Genomic DNA, 17,965 nt, shown 5'->3' on the forward strand with positions numbered 1-17,965 from the left:
TAGGTATTAACAATATCAATCTAAAATTAATAACAAGAATATAAGATGAAAATGTTAAATGAGAACAAAATGATCACATAAAGCATTGGTCCTTACAATCTTACAAAAACATCTGATTAAAAAAAGGTAAAACTACGTAACGCTTTAAAGCTTTATGTATAGAATACAAGCTTTTCAATACGCATAGAGTAATGTTTGTTTACATTACGGATGGGTTTTGAGTTGAGGTTAAAGCCTAATAATTTGATAATGTGAATGTTAGATCGGAATATTTAAGGTACAGTTAATTTGATTGTTCGATTTTTAATAACCAAGTTTTCCCAATCATTAAAATTTTTACTGTTATGTAATAGCCCTAAAAGACACTTGATAAATTTGTATAGATTACAAAAACAGGTAAGACACATAAATAATTTATTTTAATACCATAACACTTTTGGTTTTATAAAAATGTCAAAAAACTTAGGTTACTTTTCCTTTGTCAAAGGTGGTCCTTTCTAGCTAGTGGTATTTTAATTCAGTAGTAGTTTACAACAGTCACTTCTCATAAATCTTTCTGAAACAATGATCAGAAACTTATCTTAGCAAATTCCATGCCATGTGTATAAAAAATGATACCCAACACTACTCTGATGGGACATGTGTATTTATGTACTGGAGCCTTTAGAATTTGCAACCCACGAATATAGAGTACCCACTGCAAATTTATTCTACCCACACAGTACACCCACATAGGCTATTTGTGATGTTTATTAAAATAAACTACTGCCACAGTGTTCTCTATCATGCAATAGGTATAAAGAATAATAGTCTATTGGGCAATACTAGGTAATTGTTAAAGTAACAGCTGGAGCAGCAAAATAGGAGTTTTGCGTTATAAACTTATTGGAATCGTCATATAGAACAAAAAAGTATAAGGTTTGATGGGGTGGAAATGAGAAATAACGAAGTTCTAGAAAATGAAAAATTAAATAACTTTTCAGTAATATCTCCATGTTCTACATCCACGTCTAGCGTCACGTGACCTTTTGTGGCCAATGATTGAACCTCGTGATGACATCATCGGTTGCGCCGCCATCTTTGCAAACGTAAATGAAAAATAATACAGAAATGAGCAGAATTTTGATCAAAATTAATAATGTTTTTTCTTAATTTCGAGAAAAAAATTAATTACGAGTGCCTCCGGCCATCAGCGCGGGCTTCTTTGGTGCTGCCCCCCGCTGATGTCAATAAAAGAAAAACATCCCTCGAGATAGTACCTATCAGTAAAATATAAAATTCTAGAGGGGCTGATCAAAAATATAAATTGAAATGTAATGCAAAGGCAATTATGTAAAGTTAAAAAACTAAATAAATCATGAAAAACTCAAATATATAGATGGATATTAACAGAGAACACTTACCATTAGTGTGTTGGCGGATATAGCTAAACAGCAGCAACAAAAAAAGTGGTCTATCACAACGAAACGACAAAGTCTCCCGGTTTAAAAACACCACTCGACCGCACGACGAACACATACACTCATTTTTAAAAATTCCATGTTCAATTAAAAAAGAGAATTTCGTTTCGGTTAAAACGTAAACTCTTTACATGCCCTACGAAACACTCCGACACACACAATTCACTAGGGTTGGTTGAACTAGTGGATGGTTGATTCATCATTGTAAACGCGCTCACTCAATCCGACCTACTGAACACGATATCTTGTGTAGAACTGACCCATGCCCCGGAGAACTCAGATAACAGGTACGTTATCAGGCTGCTATCAGTCCCGGCCGCAGATAATATTCAAGTAAACAGATTATCCAGACACAGCACACAAACTGAACATTAAAACATTAGGAACTTAACCACTTATCAATATACCCCCTAAAATCATGTTCTTTGTCATTTGCACCCTCTAGTACTATATATATTTTTTGTTCAGGAGGGTGAGCAGAATACGTTGGTAACGTCAAATTCGTGATTTGCCGCCCCGGCGTTTAATCTTACTGGTACGTTAACTTATTGGAATCGTCCTACAGAACAAAACAATATAAGGTTTTATGGGGTGCAAATAAGGGAAATTTTAATGTTAAGGGCCGACCTGACAAATCACGAATTTGACGTCATCAACGTATTCTGATCATCCTCCTGAACAAAAATATATATATGGTTTTAGTAGGTGCAAATGATAAATAACATGGTTTTAAGGGGTAAATTTATAAATAGTTAAGTTTTTAATGTTTTAATGTCCTATTTGTGTGCTGTGTCTGGATATCTGTAAATATTATCTGCGGCTGGGACTGATAGCGTATCTGTTATCTGAGCACTCTGGGGCAGAAGTCAGTGCTTCACAAGGTATCGTGTATTGTAGGTTGGATCGAGTGAGTGCGTGACAATCATGGATCAACCATCCACTGGTTCGACGAATCATAGTGAATTTTGTGTGTCTGAGTGTTTTCTCGGGCATGTTAAGTGTTTACGTTTTGACCGACAGGAGATTATTTCCTTTTTAATAGGACACGAAAATGTTCTAATATTAGGTCCTAAAATCACTATTTTATAGTACGTCTGAGCAAATAAAAGGAGTTGATCGGGTCAGAGTGTATAAAGATTACAGTAACACCACTGTACCACCAATCACCAGGAAGCTTATACAGGGATAATTCTAACGAGTCTATAGTTCTAACGAATACATTTTCTATGAAGTGTATTGAACTAAAACATGTTGTGTCTTAAAACACGCTCAAAATATTGGAAAACATGTAGGAAGAAACAGAAAATAAGTAAGGGAGGTTCGAAGGTCTACAGTACTAACTGCAGAGTCAGGTTCTTTTCCTAAAAGAATATTTAAATCACTGGTAGAAGTTCTACATTCATTTGAGATTGTTTTAAAGTGTATCATATAATCTGTGAACACAAGGGCTTAGTGCAAAAAACATCTTTAGACCTGGAAATTTGAGCCATTCCATCATTGTATATGTATAATTGTTTAATTTTTATTCTTGGTTGCCTAAATTCAGAACTCATTATCATTCAACATGAACATCTGTATAACACTCGTTCCAAAATTTAAAAATTTGCCAAATTATACAACTAAAATTATATTATACAATAAGTTATCTGATCATTTTACCTGTTTAGCGCCAATAATATAGGATAGGTGGCATCACATAACACCGGAGAAGTTACAGGTGCGGGGTGTTTAGTCAGGCACTGCGGCTTAGCTGCTTGGTACGTCACATTAGCGCCGGAGCAATTTTATTAGGTATGACACTCAGACATAAATCGTCTTATTTTGCTAACTTTTATGATAAAATAATGATTTTGGTTAAATGTTTCCGTTGTTAATAAGAGAACAATTATATGTATGTAATGGAATTGATAATTTTTGACCTTAAAAAAAAACATTTACACATTTAAAAGTAGATATTTTTATTCATTTATTTTATTATTTTGTAAATTTATAGCTCTAAAAATATCTGAAAAAATTTGTACTTTAAATCTTTATATCACATTATAATATATTTAATTAATAGAAAGATCTGTGTAAAATTGGTAAAATAATACTAAAAATTTACAAATTTATGTATTTATTAGTAAACAAAGTACAAGACTAACTTTTACCATGAAAACGCAAATATGTCGTTAGAAATAACATTCTGGTGTACATTATAATTTTGTTTGAATATAATATGAATGTCAATTCAATGCTACTTGCTAAATTAATACATTGTATATAAAATGAGAAATCAACTTAATTTTTTTATTGATCAAGATCAAAATATAATCAAACTTTTGTGTTATAAATCTTTAACTTAAGTAGAAAAAAACAACACCTAAGTGTTTTCTCTTAAATAAAAGAAAGTTTACAGTAAACAACACTTTTTAGAAGCGTATAAGTATAGGCTAAGTAAATAAGAGAAGATAAGATTACAGCAACAGCTCTAATGGCTGCAGGTGGTTATCATCTAACCTTAAATGCCACTGCCTTATGCAAAATGTAACTCAACTAAACATTTAAACTATTATAAGAATTTCATAAACATAAAAAGTTATGTTATATACAGTATTCTTAAAGCAAATATAATTCTGCATTAATCAGTACTAATTTTATTGATATTGATCAACAAAAGGGATATGTATACTGTATAAAAATGTTGAGAGCCTAAATAAAGGCTTTTAGTGCTTGACGTTCGACTTTGCACAAGTCTGTATGCTGGCTCTTGGATATTCACCACCAGTAAGTATATAGACCCTTGGGGTTTCACCACCAACTAACTTAGCTTGAGCACACATATATATATATATATATATATATATATATATATATATATATATATATATATATATTATACAGGGTGTACATAAAGTCCTGCACTGGTATAATATTTTCTAAACGATAACAGATAAATGAACAAGATTTGGTACATCAATACTACACCTAAAAATCTACTTTTTGAAGGAACTATCAGTTTTCTGTAATATCATGGGGACGTCCCGCAAGGAGTCGGAAGGAAATCTTAAATAGGAAGCATAGGTCAATATGCACACATCATTTTAAAGGGCTTATCTAGCAGAGTTTTAATGCCGCAAACCGCACTCAAAAAGATTGATCCAGTACAAAATGGCGGCTGTTCAAATGGTTTTACTTGGTTACATTTCATTAGTAGCCATAACCCCGGTAAAGCAAAACTGCAACCAAACGAATACTGCAGATAAATACTACATTATGATTGTCAGTTGTACAGAAGTGAATTATGACGTAGGTTATCCTCAAGGGGTACAAATATGGTCCTAATATATTGATAACGGGGAAAACCTGATAACAATTAACAATTAAAAAGCTCTTATCTTTGGGTCCGCAGTTTGGACTTTCCAATTAGCCAGTCTATTCATAGTAGGCTATTCTAGTTTTCTTCAAACGTTTTAGTAGTGCTGTCCAACCTTTCTATCAGTGCACTTTAGTACAAAAGAGTTTGTCGTATTGCTTGTAGTTTCTTCAACTACACTATGTTGCTTGACGAACGTGAACGTATAACACTTCTTATGATGGTTGGTTGGGGGAAAACAACGGACGATCACACGAGGAAGCATGCCATTTATTTTCATGACTACTTTCACGAGAGGCAGCCAATTTCTAGAACAACTGTAGGGAGAATAACGCTTTATGAAACAGGAAGTGAACTTTCCGATCGTCATAAGGACAGGAAGGCCCCGCTACTGCGACAACTGAAGGCAACTCTTTAGAGTATTGCACTCATTTATTGAGAATACGTAGAGGTCCCTACGTATTCTCAACACAAAACTCATGACATCTCTGTTACGTCTGTTAAAAAAGATTCTGAAATGGGTCTAATCCTTTAAGCCTTATAAAGTTTCATTTGGTGCATAAACGTTGAACGAAGTTGATTTCGATCGACCTATAGAATTGTTGTGAAACTATGATGGCCAAAATAGATTGAACGAAATTGATGCAAACAATATTGTGTTTTCAGACGATTGTTTCATTTATGCTGAATGGAAGTGTAAACAGGCACAATTGCCGTTACGTACTAGAGTAGCGAAAATCTCACTGGATGCGGGAAGCACATACGCAGTATTCACTAAAGGTGAATTGTCTGGCTTGGTGTGATAGGTACCCAGTTGGTAGGCTTTCTTTATTGAAGGAAATTTAAGTGCAATATCATATTAACGTTTGATAGAAAATGAAATTACACCAGCACTTCGAAACATGTTTGGAGAACATTACCAGAATATCTGGTTTCAACAGGACGGAGCACCCCCACACTACGGCATTGACGTAAGAGCCTATTTAAACACTGTTACCAATATATTAGGACCAAATTTGTAACCCTTGAGGATAACCTACGTCATAATTCACTTCTGTACAACTGACAATCATAATGTAGTATTTATCTGCAGTATTCGTTTGGTTGCAGTTTTGCTTTACCGGGGTTATGGCTACTAATGAAATGTAACCAAGTAAAACCTTTGAACAGCCGCCATTTTGTACTGGATCAATCTTTTTGAGTGCGGTTTGCGGCATTAAACTCTGCTAGATAAGCCCTTTAAAATGATGTGCATATTGACCTATGCTCCTATTTAAGATTTCCTTCCGACTCCTTGCGGGACGTCCCCATGAATATTACAGAAAACTGATAGTTCCTTCAAAAAGTAGATTTTTAGGTGTAGTATTGATGTACCAAATCTTGTTCATTTATCTGTTATCGTTTAGAAAATATTATACCAGTGCAGGACTTTATGTACAACCCTGTATATATTAGTATAACCAAAATCTAAATTCCCCTATGGATTAAATCTTCGATAAATTTGAATCATCTGGACCACTCATCACATCTTTACACCCACCAGTCTGAACATATGTTTACCATTTCAAGAATATTATGCTTATTAATTTATTTATCTGTTTACATGATAATGTTTTTGATTATTTTTATGTGTTTCGTTATGTTGTTTTGACCTGAAGAAGCGTAATGCGAAATATAGTTCATCAATATTAATATGTTGGCCTCTTTTTCTACATATATATATATATATATATATATATATATATATATATATATATATATATATATAAAGAGGCCCGTGGGGTTTCACCACCAACTTAGCTTGAGCCTATATATAGGGTCTTGGAGTTTCACCACCAATCTTGCTTGAACCTATATAAGACTCTTGACCCTAAAAGGGTTAAAGAACCTTACTTGTTTTAGAAGCTCACAATGTCTGGTTTTAAAAATGTAGTAAAACGTCTTCTGATAAGTAAAACTTACTACAGCGAGTTTGAACTTTTGCAAGACTAAGTTGATTTTGTTCAGTGTTGAAGGTATTTAGTATCCTGTTATTGTTGTTGATGAATTAATGTATTGTATTTTGTGTTTTTAAGGTCGTTTATTGACTTTGGTTGTTATTATAGTATTTTATTTTGTTAATGTTATTTAATATATAGATATTTTATCAACTGTTAAATTGTTGTAATTCGTAATTAATATTATGATATTTTAAATAATTTATGTAATTTTAATTAATTATTTTAACGATCTGGCCATGTTTGTTTTAAAACAAAACATACATATTATAATTCTACATGTAGATGAATTGTAACATATAATTATTGCTTTAAAAAAAAAATATATATATATATATATTTATTTCGGTTAAAATTTTGTTTTGGTTATGTTTTTAATTCTTGGTTTGGGTTCTGTTGGTATGTTTTATTAATTCAGTGTGTTTCTGATGAAGAGTTCTAAGAACTCGAAAATTAAAACATGAGCACTGGATATTCTGTTTTTGTTTAAACTTTAAAATACTTGGAAGAGTATTGAAGACGATTGGTATTACAGAATATATATATATATATATATATATATATATATCTTCTGTAATACCAATCGTCTGTAATACCAATTATATATATATATGACATACCAGTACTGCAATAGCAATGATTTGGTTGCAAACCCAAATAACACCAGCCATATAGCATTTGGGAGGTGAACATCTAAAGTCGAAGTTATATCAGAAGTACAAATGGAGAGACAAATGTTAAGTTCCTAGACCTGACAATTGATGAGAAAATGATCTGGACACCACATATAGATATATCTATATATATATTTTAGATATAGTTCTGCTTGTTTTTTCAGGACTTTTTGGCTATACTTGAGCTTGTCGGACTCCTTGTTTGTCTCCTTAATTGTTACTTCCAGGTGTTATATTTTGTCCTTTAAGGCCTTGTTTACAGAGGACAGCTCCTTTATTTGATCCGAGTATGTGGTCATGTCTGTCCTCTGCTTGTTTAGTGATGTCTTCATTTAGTGCTCGCTCTTGTTCAAGTTTATTTCAGAGAGATGATAATCCATTGTACAAGTTCTCATTTTCATCTTTGAGGTTTTTCACTACCTCTTAACTATATTGAGATTGTCTTCGAGTTCAAGTTAATGTTGGGATTTTTCTTGTTTAGTTTCATGCAGCTGTTGTTTGAGGTGGTTATTCTCATTTAATAATGCATTTCCTAGTTCTACAGCTAGTAATTTAGGTTTAAGTCTTCCACTAATTTCAGGTCTTTGATTTTTGTTTTCAGGTTTACAATATTTGCTGTATTGTCATTAGATTTACAAGTATCACATATCCATGATTGTATGTCTTTGTTTGTGAGATTTTTGAATTTTTGAAAAGTCCATGTTAAGCATTTTGAGCGATACTATTTTTTCAAGTGCTGTTCCATTGTATTCCTTGGTATTTAACTCCAGTCTCACAGATTCCACAAGGAAATTTAAACCTTTTTTTCTATAATTAATTAATAACAAATGTGCTGTTATTATTTATAAGATGATGTACGGCTTGTAGGTGATGAAAACGCTAGCTCAATTTTCTATTATATATTTAATAGTAGTCATCACTTAAGGTTGCAAAGTAGTGAAATAATGTTTAGCAAATGTCTTGAAAATGAAAGTTCAACCTACATCAGACACTAAAAATTAATAATACTTTCCACATCAGTTTCCCTAAAATACTGAATTGTATTTTAATATAATTTTCAAGGAAGCATAAAGATGAATTCTCAGCATATGATTTGAATCAGAGGCATCTCCAAGTTTGCAGCTCAGAGCTCTACCAACTGAGGTATCAGTTGTTTTCTAGGGACTGAGATAAAATGCCATTTCACTCAATGAACTAGGCTAGTCAATAATTAACAAAACTACATGTTATCACTGGAAAGTTCCAGTCCAGTCCTTATCTTCAAAACAAATCCTCTTCTGTTAAATTACGTTTAAACCTCTTTTTCATCTGTCAAAACAACTTTCTTGTTCTAAGATTTACTTACTTTTTAAAATAAAAAATGTTTTGATATATTTATCAGAGAGTTTAGTTTCTTAGGCAATATTGAACTTTATGTAAATTAAAATAAACTTAGCTTATACAATGGAAATTGATTGTCGAGAATGTTCCAATCTTGAATCCCAGATACAGAATTAATAGTACTTTCAAGTATTGGCGAATTTAGAACAAAATTAAACAGTAAAGCATAACACCACCACTAAAGTCACTATTATATCAATAGGTATAATAAGAAGTAAGAACATAGTAAGAACCCAGGAGTTCTTGTCCACACCACTAGAATTAATGTATCACTCTGAACAATGCTTTTGTAATATTTAAACTGGTTAATTCCATACTGACTGGAAAAATCTTCATTATCAGTGGAAGAGGCACCTCCAATACAAGAATTAAACTACCATTTTTAGGTAGAAGTGAATGATAAAAATCATAATTATGAATCTTTTCTTTAATTTAGATATATCTCTCACTTAGTAGCGATAGTAATAAAATTATTTTTAATAGTATTACAGAGTTGAAGTTGGTTTTAGACAAAATGTACAATGTAGATGATTATGAGAATTATATTGATAACTTAGACATATTAGAAAATACTTTTGTTAATAGAAATAACTGGTTACTTCATTATAATGTTCAAGGTCTTCTGTCCTTTACAAAAGTTAACAGAATTACAAATGTTTGTAAATAAATTTCCCATTAAAGTCATTAGTCTCAATGAGCACTGGGTTGAACAGCTCTCAGCTATCAAATTTGAATACTTTTGAATGTTTTGTATTGGCTTCTCATTATATTAGGGTAAGTAGTACTAGAGGAGGTTCCTGTATTTTAGTTAAAAAAGGTACACAGTTTATTGAAAGAAATGATTTGATTGTTTCTCTCAAAGAAGATTTCGTTTTTGAGAGTTGTATAGCAATCCCTAATGAGAGCCCAACTTGTTATTTCAATTTATCATAACACAAATAAGTCCAATGTAGATGGCTTTTTGATTAAACTTGAAAAACTAATTTAAGGCACTAAAAAGAGAATCTAAAAGAAACCAGGTTTATAAACATCAGACTTTAATATTGATATTTTGGAGTCATGCAGAGATTACAATTTACGAAATAGGTTTTTAAATTTACTGATTTCATATGGGTATACTTACAATTTTAAAATGCCAACTAGAGTAACTAAAAGAAACTATGTCATGTATAGACAACATTATTACCAATAATAGAGTTAAGCAAAGTAAACTATTAAATATTGAGCTAGGTTTATCTGACCATAGAGCCTTATTAATATCAGTTGATTGTAAGAATGATTTTACAGCACAAAAAAGGTTCCACTAGAAAAAGGATATTTACAGGCTCAGAATATTGCTGGTATGGTTGACTGTATTAGTAATACATCATGGAATGTTTGTCAATTAAGCACTGTACAGGAAAATTTCAATAGTTTTCTTAGCAGTTTTAAGACATGTTTTGAATCTTCTTTCCCTTATAAATCTGTCAAAGCTAAATGTGGATCTAAAAATATTTTAAAAAACAAGAGATTGATTACAAATGGTATAATCGAGTCAAGTAAGAAAAAAAGGGGAACTACATAAAATAGCAAAATCTAGCAATGATGTAAATTTTATTCAGTATGTAAAAGATTACAAACACATTTTTAAAAAAGTTTGTACTGCTGCTAAAAGAATGTATAACTGTAATATATCAGTGATTCCAAAAACAAAAGTAAAGCTGTGTGGCATGTAGTGAAGTCAGAGTTAGGTATTAGTACGAACTAAAAAAACAAGGACTGTACAAGACTCAAAATAAAAGATGAAATTTGTGTAGACACTAAAGCACATTGCTCATCACCTCAATATTATGTTTGTAAATACTACTTATAAAATTAGTGCAAACCCACAGATCAACTCTGCGATTTCAACTTTTAAGTAACTTTAATTATAATAAGCAAGCCTCATTTGTCTTTAAAAATGTTAGTGCACAAGAAGTTCATAGAGTAATAATGAGTCTGAGGAACACAAAATCCGTTGCGTGGGATGAGATCCCAGTGCAAGTGCTGAAGGCTTCTGCGCTTTACATCTCACAACCTCTGGCTTTAATTGTTAACCACTCTTTCATGTGCGGTCAATTTCCCTCGCAACTTAAATATGCAGATGTAATACCAGTTTTTAAAAAAGGGGAAAGGCAAGACCCTAACAACTACAGGCCAGTGTCAATATTACCTAGCATATCAAAAAGTCTTTGAAAAGATAGCCCACAAGCAATTATGTACATATTTAGAAAACAATGGTTTCCTCTGTAAAAAATCAGTATGGCTTTCGCTCTGGCCACAGCACTATTGAGGCAGCATCTGAAATGATTGAGCAGATTTCTAGAGGCCTTGGATGGTCGCAGGATACTGCTGGTATTTTCTGTGACCTATCCAAGGCCTTTGACTGTGTAAATCACTCATTACTTGTAAGTAAACTTAAATTTTATGGAATCTTAGGTAAGCCTTTGGAATGGTTCCAATCATTCCTTACTGATAGGAAGCAAAGAATATTACTCAACAATAAATGGCATAAAACATACATCATCATGGGCAAAACATATGTAGTGGTGTACCACAAGGATCTATTTTGGGTCCTTTTATTATTTATTATTTTTATAAATGATCTGCCTTTTAATGTTAAAAATAATTTGATATTGTATGCAGATGATACTACATCCCTAGTAAAATGTAACCGAGGACAACATATTAAATCAGAAATTGTTAATTCGCTCATAGATTTAGAAAAATGGTTTACATATAATGGGCTTGTACTAAATAGTGATAAAACTCAAATTGTAAAATTCCAAACATTTGCAAAGCAAGACCCTGTCAAAATTTTCAGATAAATTTCAGGAATACAACTCTGACTGCTGTAGATTTTAGTAAATTTTTGGGGGCTCCTTATTGATAAAATTTGTCCTGGAGACCATACATAGATGTCTTAAACAAAAAACTGAGTTCAGCTTGCTACCAAATGTTTACATTAAGGGAGTTGGTAGACATTAAGACTAGGCTTATAGTTTATTATTTTTGCTTTTATTCACTAGCACAGTATGGAATACAAATATGGGGCAGCTGCTCTGGCATTATCTCTTGTCCTCGAAATTCAAAAGAGATACATAAGAACCATGCTATTTTTGAATATAAGAACCTCATGTAAAAAAATATTTACAGATTTAGAAATATTGACAATTCCATCATTGTATATTTATAGTTGTTTAATTTTTATTCATAATCGTCTAAATTCAGGAAATATAAAGCAACATGAGCACCAGTATAACACCCGTTTTTAAAGATAGACTGCAATTTCCTGTACACAAATTAACATTTTTTGAAAGTTCACCAAGTTATATGGGAACTAAATTTTTATAATTAAGCTTCCTCCTCATTTAAAACAGCTTAAAAATGTCTTGTTTTAAGAACTCAGTTAAAAGTCTACTAATTAGTAAAGCTTACTATAGCATAACTGAGTTTTTACACGACAGTCTTTACGATCACATGTTTTTAATGTTTGTAATATTTTTAGTGTAATGTAAGTTTTATTCTGATGTAATTGTATTACAGATTTAGTATTTATTATTGACAAGCAACCTGTTTCACACAACATCTGAAGTTGTAAAAATCTGTGAATGTTTTGTTGCAATAAACTTCTTGATTCTTGACTTAAAGTGGTATCTTTTGTAATATCAAAATGTTTCCAATTCAGCACTGTCGAATTATCTATAGGTAGTATGAATCTGTTATATGCAATAGTGTTGACACTCTAGACCATGAATTGATGTAATCTTGTTTATTTGTTTCAGATAAAGTTTGGTGAATGTTTAGTCTAAATTGTAAAGCTTGTCCACAATGGCATTATCTGGGAAAGAAGATACCAGAAACCTGGAACAAAGAAAACTGTTGAAAGGCCTGTTTGAGCAGAAAAACACAGGAACTCTGTGTGATGTTCAACTGAATATTCAAGGATCTAGCATCTGGGGACACGCATGTGTGTTAGCTTCCTGTAGTTCTTACTTTGCTCAGTGCTTCCAGTTAAACTTTGGCATAGAATCTACATGGGAAAATCATTGGTGCTGTAAAAAGCCTCTAGTTATTGACTTAGACACTGTACTAAATGAAACTGTAAGATTGTGTGTTACTTGTGTTACAACAATAATTGATTTCATGTACCTAAGAGAGTTAGTTGTAATGCAAGGGCATTGTCAACATTTTTGTGAAATTGTTCATATTCTAAAGGTAATTGATCTTTTACCATTATGTGAACAGTACTTTTACAAAAAATGTCAATTTAAGGAAACTAAACCATACTCGTCTGTTGTTGAAGAAAATAATGATAGTTTAGATAAAACCAGTGATAATTGTGATAACAGAAAATATGTGCCTGTATCACCATCTATACCAGTAACAAATTATAACACAAACAAATCGTTAATATCTTCAGATGTTCAACAAAACAATTCATCAGAAAAAGAAATTCCACTTGTAACCGTAGACTCGGGCAAAAACCTAATAAAGAATACAAAAACACCTGCAACTGAAGTAACTAAACAGTGTATAAATCCCAATAGAGGATCTAAATGTAACAAAACATTGATGTCTATAAATGGTGAAAATAAAGGTGAAATTGAAATTATAGCTATCGATCATAATTATACAAACAAAACAGAAGCAACTTCCAAAGAACTTATTAGTTCAGGATGTGATTGTAATTGTTGTATTGGCAGTAAAGGAATTCCATCAAATGATGTAAAACATAGGAAAAAACGTAAAATGGTTTGTGAAATATGTACATCTTCATCAACTTCTGTGAAACTTATGTTGAGACACATGGAGAGCAAAAGTCATTATGGAACATTGTGTCCTGTATGCAACACACAAACAAAAAATGTAAACAGTTTGATGGAGCATTTGAAGGATCATGTTAATTCAAAACCTTACTTGTGTCAAGTGTGCAATAAAAGAAATCGCCATTGGGAGAACCATAAGGTACATATGAGAACCCATTGTGAAAACAAACAATTCGTTTGTGAAATTTGTCATAAGACTTTTAGAAGGAGCAATAGTTTAATGGTACATTTTAAGGCACACAATAAAAATTATTTATGCAATGAGTGTGATTATGTGACTAGTGATCTAAAAGTTTTTAATAATCACATAATGCAACATCAAGTAAAAAACACTCAAGATACAGCAACTTGTCTTTTATCAGATTGTACGAGTAATATTCAATCAGTACAAGGCAGTGATACAAAAAATTGTGAAATCAAGAAGAAATTTCATTGCCAAATATGTGGCAAAGGTTTTACAAAAAAGAAAAATTTACTAAGACATATTGAACTGAAATATACAAATGTACCAGAATACAGCTGCTCAAATTGTAAATATGTAACTAAAAGAACGGATCTATTGAGACAACACTTAAAGAAACATCATAACTGTACACCATCTGAAGAAGATGAGAAAAATTGGAAAGGACAGAAAGATAAATCTAAAGAACAAAGGCAATTAAAAGAAATTATTGATGTATCAAAGAATGTAATGGGTGTATTAATACCAGTTCAACTAGTTTCTACAAGTGAAGAATCCATTCTGGATGCATTTAATGTGAATAATGTCAATAGTGAAATATTAGTAAATACCAATAAGACTAATTATGCAACTAACCAAAATGAAATAGATGATACAAGTAATAATTTTGTTTCAAATCATCCACAATTATATGAAGTACCCATTTCAAAACAAACGGATGAAATTATATCAGCTAAAAAAGAATTTATTGCCAGTCCTCAACTTTATGAAAAAGTTCCTGATCTGTCGCATACTTCAAACATAAATGAAAGTAAAAATGATAGTTCACCTTCACTGGAAAATCATAATGAAGTGGTGTATCCCAAAGTTAGAACATCATTTCAAAGCATCCAAGTTGATTTTTCCACGGATATCCAACAATATGATAACACAGAGATTTCAAGATCAGTCAGTTGTGTTTATCCTGACACAGATGTAATGCAAAATATACGTATTGTGGTTGACAAAGAATCTAAACAAAGTGTTGAAAATTTAAAGATTGGGTCAGATTTTATAGAAACATTTGATGGTAGTTGGCTAAATGAAGCAACTGGAGAGTTATTGACCAGAAACAACTTTATGAAAGTACATTTAATTGAGAAAGAAAAAGCAAATGATAAGGACTCTGTTAACAAAACAATAACTCCACCTTTAGACTTTAATGATTCTTTCCAGACGTTGTTATTAGATGAGGCTACAAATGGTCTTCCTGTGTTTGATTTTGTTGATGACACAGATGACTTATTATCTAATCCACAGACTCCTCAAACAAATGTAGTTGAATTTGATGATCCAGACAATTTACTATCATGGAACTGTTTAGACAATGGTTTTTGCTCTACATGGGTTCTAAATGAAACCACAGGTGAACTGAATTTGGTCAGTTTTGGCATGCAACCTCTAAAGTATTCTGATGAGCTAAAATTAGATGAAAATACTGGAACACTGACTTCTATAGATGACGATGAGACGGCTTTATTTTTGAATGAAGGCACAGGTGATTTGTCAGTTATTTACTTTAATCCTAATAGACGTGAATGTGAAAGTCCTCTCCATTTGTTTAATGAACAGCTCAATCCAGACACACTTGAAACTCGTTCTGATCATTCAGATGATGATACCGAATTTCTGAATGAAGAATTTATAAGAGCATCTGCAAACTTTATGGCTGACAGTGGTAACGAAACATTTCTAAATGAACTTACTGGGGAATTTTGTATTGGACAATTTTCCAACTACCAACAGGAAAATCAAGCCAGGGGAAATGAACATGTTTATCTAAATGAGGAAACTGGTGAGATTTCATGGAATGTACTCGACAAAGATGCGAATCGTGGATTATTTTCCAATGCTGAAATGTTGGTGTATGACTATGATGACTCATTACATTGTGAAGACCTTGAACAGTTTTCAACAGAAATTGATAACTTTTCTTCTCAGCTGGGCCTAGAAAGAAGCAGTGATGATGATTGGCAACCAATAGATGAGAAGTGTGATACTTTATTAAATGAATGTACAGGGGAATTTGTTAAAAAGGATTGAAAATAGATTTGGAATTTGAAAAGTATTTTAATTACATGTGGTGGTGACTGTTTGGTTAAAATCTCAGGAGATTAACTCATTGATAAAAATGTCCACATTGATATAAACATGTAAAGTATGTATACTAATATTTACAGTAGGCATATTTTATGTTGTAGTGATATAGTCTACTTAATTATAGTTTATTTTAAAAATCTGTACGTATTATGATATCATTTCAGAACCATTGACACAAATAATCAATAAATGTTTAAATGAAGGGATTTTTCCTGATAGATTAAAGTATTCTCAAGTTACTCCAGTTTTTAAAAAGGGCTCGAAGTTAGATTTAAATAATTATCGACCTATTTCAGTTCTAAGCAATTTCTCAAAGATATTTGAAAAGATTATTCACTCTAGATTAGTTGATTACTTTGAAAAAAAAACAAACTCTTTTACGATAAACAATTCGGGTTCAGAAAAAACATGAATACTCAATCAGCTTTGACAGAATTTACAAACAGCATATTACATGGTCTGGACGGGTCACGGAATACAGCCGGTATTTTCTGTGATCTGTCTAAGGCGTTTGATTGTGTAGATCATTCGGTCTTACTGTTAAAGCTACATGACTATGGCATTGGTGGAAATTGTTTGTCCCTTCTAAAGTCTTACCTAACAAAAAGGAAACAAAGAACAGTTATTCAAGAGAACTACAATAAAGTGTATTCAAATTGGAAAAGTAATAGTGTGGGAGTGCCACAAGGTTCTATCTTGGGTCCTCTTTTCTTTTTAATTTTTATAAACGATCTTCCTAGATCTATTACCAAAGATTTAATATTATTTGCTGATGACACAACAGCTATTATCAAAAGCTCTACTAGTGAAGAACTAATAATCACTCTTTCAGAAGTGATGGATGATTTGGATTCTTGGTTTCATTCCAATGGTTTAAAACTTAATATAGATAAAACCCAAGTAATAAAATTTGGTATTAGAAATAATAAAAATGGCAATTTTAACTTCCCAAATTTAGTTGACTCACATAAATTCTTGGGAATTAAAATTGATAGTAATTTTAAATGGAAAGCTCATCTAAATGACCTTTTGTCAAAACTAAGATCCATTTCTTATATATTTTTGCACTTAAGAGAAAATGTTTCATTTGACGTTCTAAAATCTGTTTACCATGGTTATGTGGAATCAATTCTTAGTTATGGGATTGTGTTATGGGGTCTAGCTCCTGGCATTAAAGCAGTTTTCAGATTACAAAAAAGAATTATCCGAATAATGACAAATTCTCATTTTCGAGCACCTTGCAAATCATTGTTTAGAAATAAAAAAATATTAACTTTAACCAGTTTTGTACATATATGAGTTGTTGGTTTATATCCATTTAAGCAAAGACCAACTAATAGAAGATCTAAGATTTCAACATAATTATAACACTCGAAATAACGCTAATTTTAGAATACCCCTCCATCGCTCAACATTCTATGAAAAAAGCCCTTTGTATTCGGGGTTGATATTGTACAATAACCTACCCTTAACATTTAAGTCAATGACCATAGGAAAATTTAAAAATGAATTAAAGACTGTTCTTATTGACAAAGCTATATATGAAATAGATGAACTACAGCTAAACCTCCTTAGTTAATTCTAAATAAAAATCAAGTGTTTGTTATTTTTCTGACTAAATTTTATTGTAACATAATAAAATTACTATAAGGCTTTAGTATGTATTGTATATTATGACAATGTACCAGTTCACTATTGTAAAAAAAACATGTAAAGAACGTTTTGTACAAATAAATATCTATGTCTATGTCTATGTCTATGTCTATGTCTATTATTAGATTTCTGTTTTCAACCACAATAAAATGTTTTAATGGAATTAAAAGTTATTCAATAAGAAACAATTGTCTTAGATTTTACTATATGATATGAGATGCTGTGTTTTTATCCTAAGCGGTTTGTAGTTACTATTCTCTAGTTTTATAATCATGATTA

At 31.6% G+C, this 17,965-nt stretch overlaps 1 protein-coding gene across 2 annotated transcripts; it reads left to right on the top strand.

The window, feature by feature from the left end:
* The first annotated feature begins 219 nt into the window (after nt 1-219).
* On the top strand, nt 220-16,178 carry LOC124364640 (myoneurin-like). 2 transcript variants are annotated; one of them, XM_046820263.1, is made up of 2 exons: nt 220-396; nt 12,670-16,178. In XM_046820263.1, exon 2 carries the CDS (start codon nt 12,716-12,718, stop codon nt 15,974-15,976), a length of 3,261 nt encoding a protein of 1,086 aa, XP_046676219.1. In that variant the 5' UTR covers nt 220-396; nt 12,670-12,715; the 3' UTR covers nt 15,977-16,178. The 2 variants fall into 2 exon arrangements, with proteins under 2 accessions (XP_046676219.1, XP_046676220.1); XM_046820264.1 differs by lacking the exon at nt 220-396 and adding an exon at nt 3,148-3,251.
* The last annotated feature ends 1,787 nt before the right edge of the window (nt 16,179-17,965 follow it).

The sequence above is a fragment of the Homalodisca vitripennis genome, chromosome 6 (assembly GCF_021130785.1).
Source record: "Homalodisca vitripennis isolate AUS2020 chromosome 6, UT_GWSS_2.1, whole genome shotgun sequence".
Lineage (NCBI taxonomy): Eukaryota > Metazoa > Arthropoda > Insecta > Hemiptera > Cicadellidae > Homalodisca > Homalodisca vitripennis.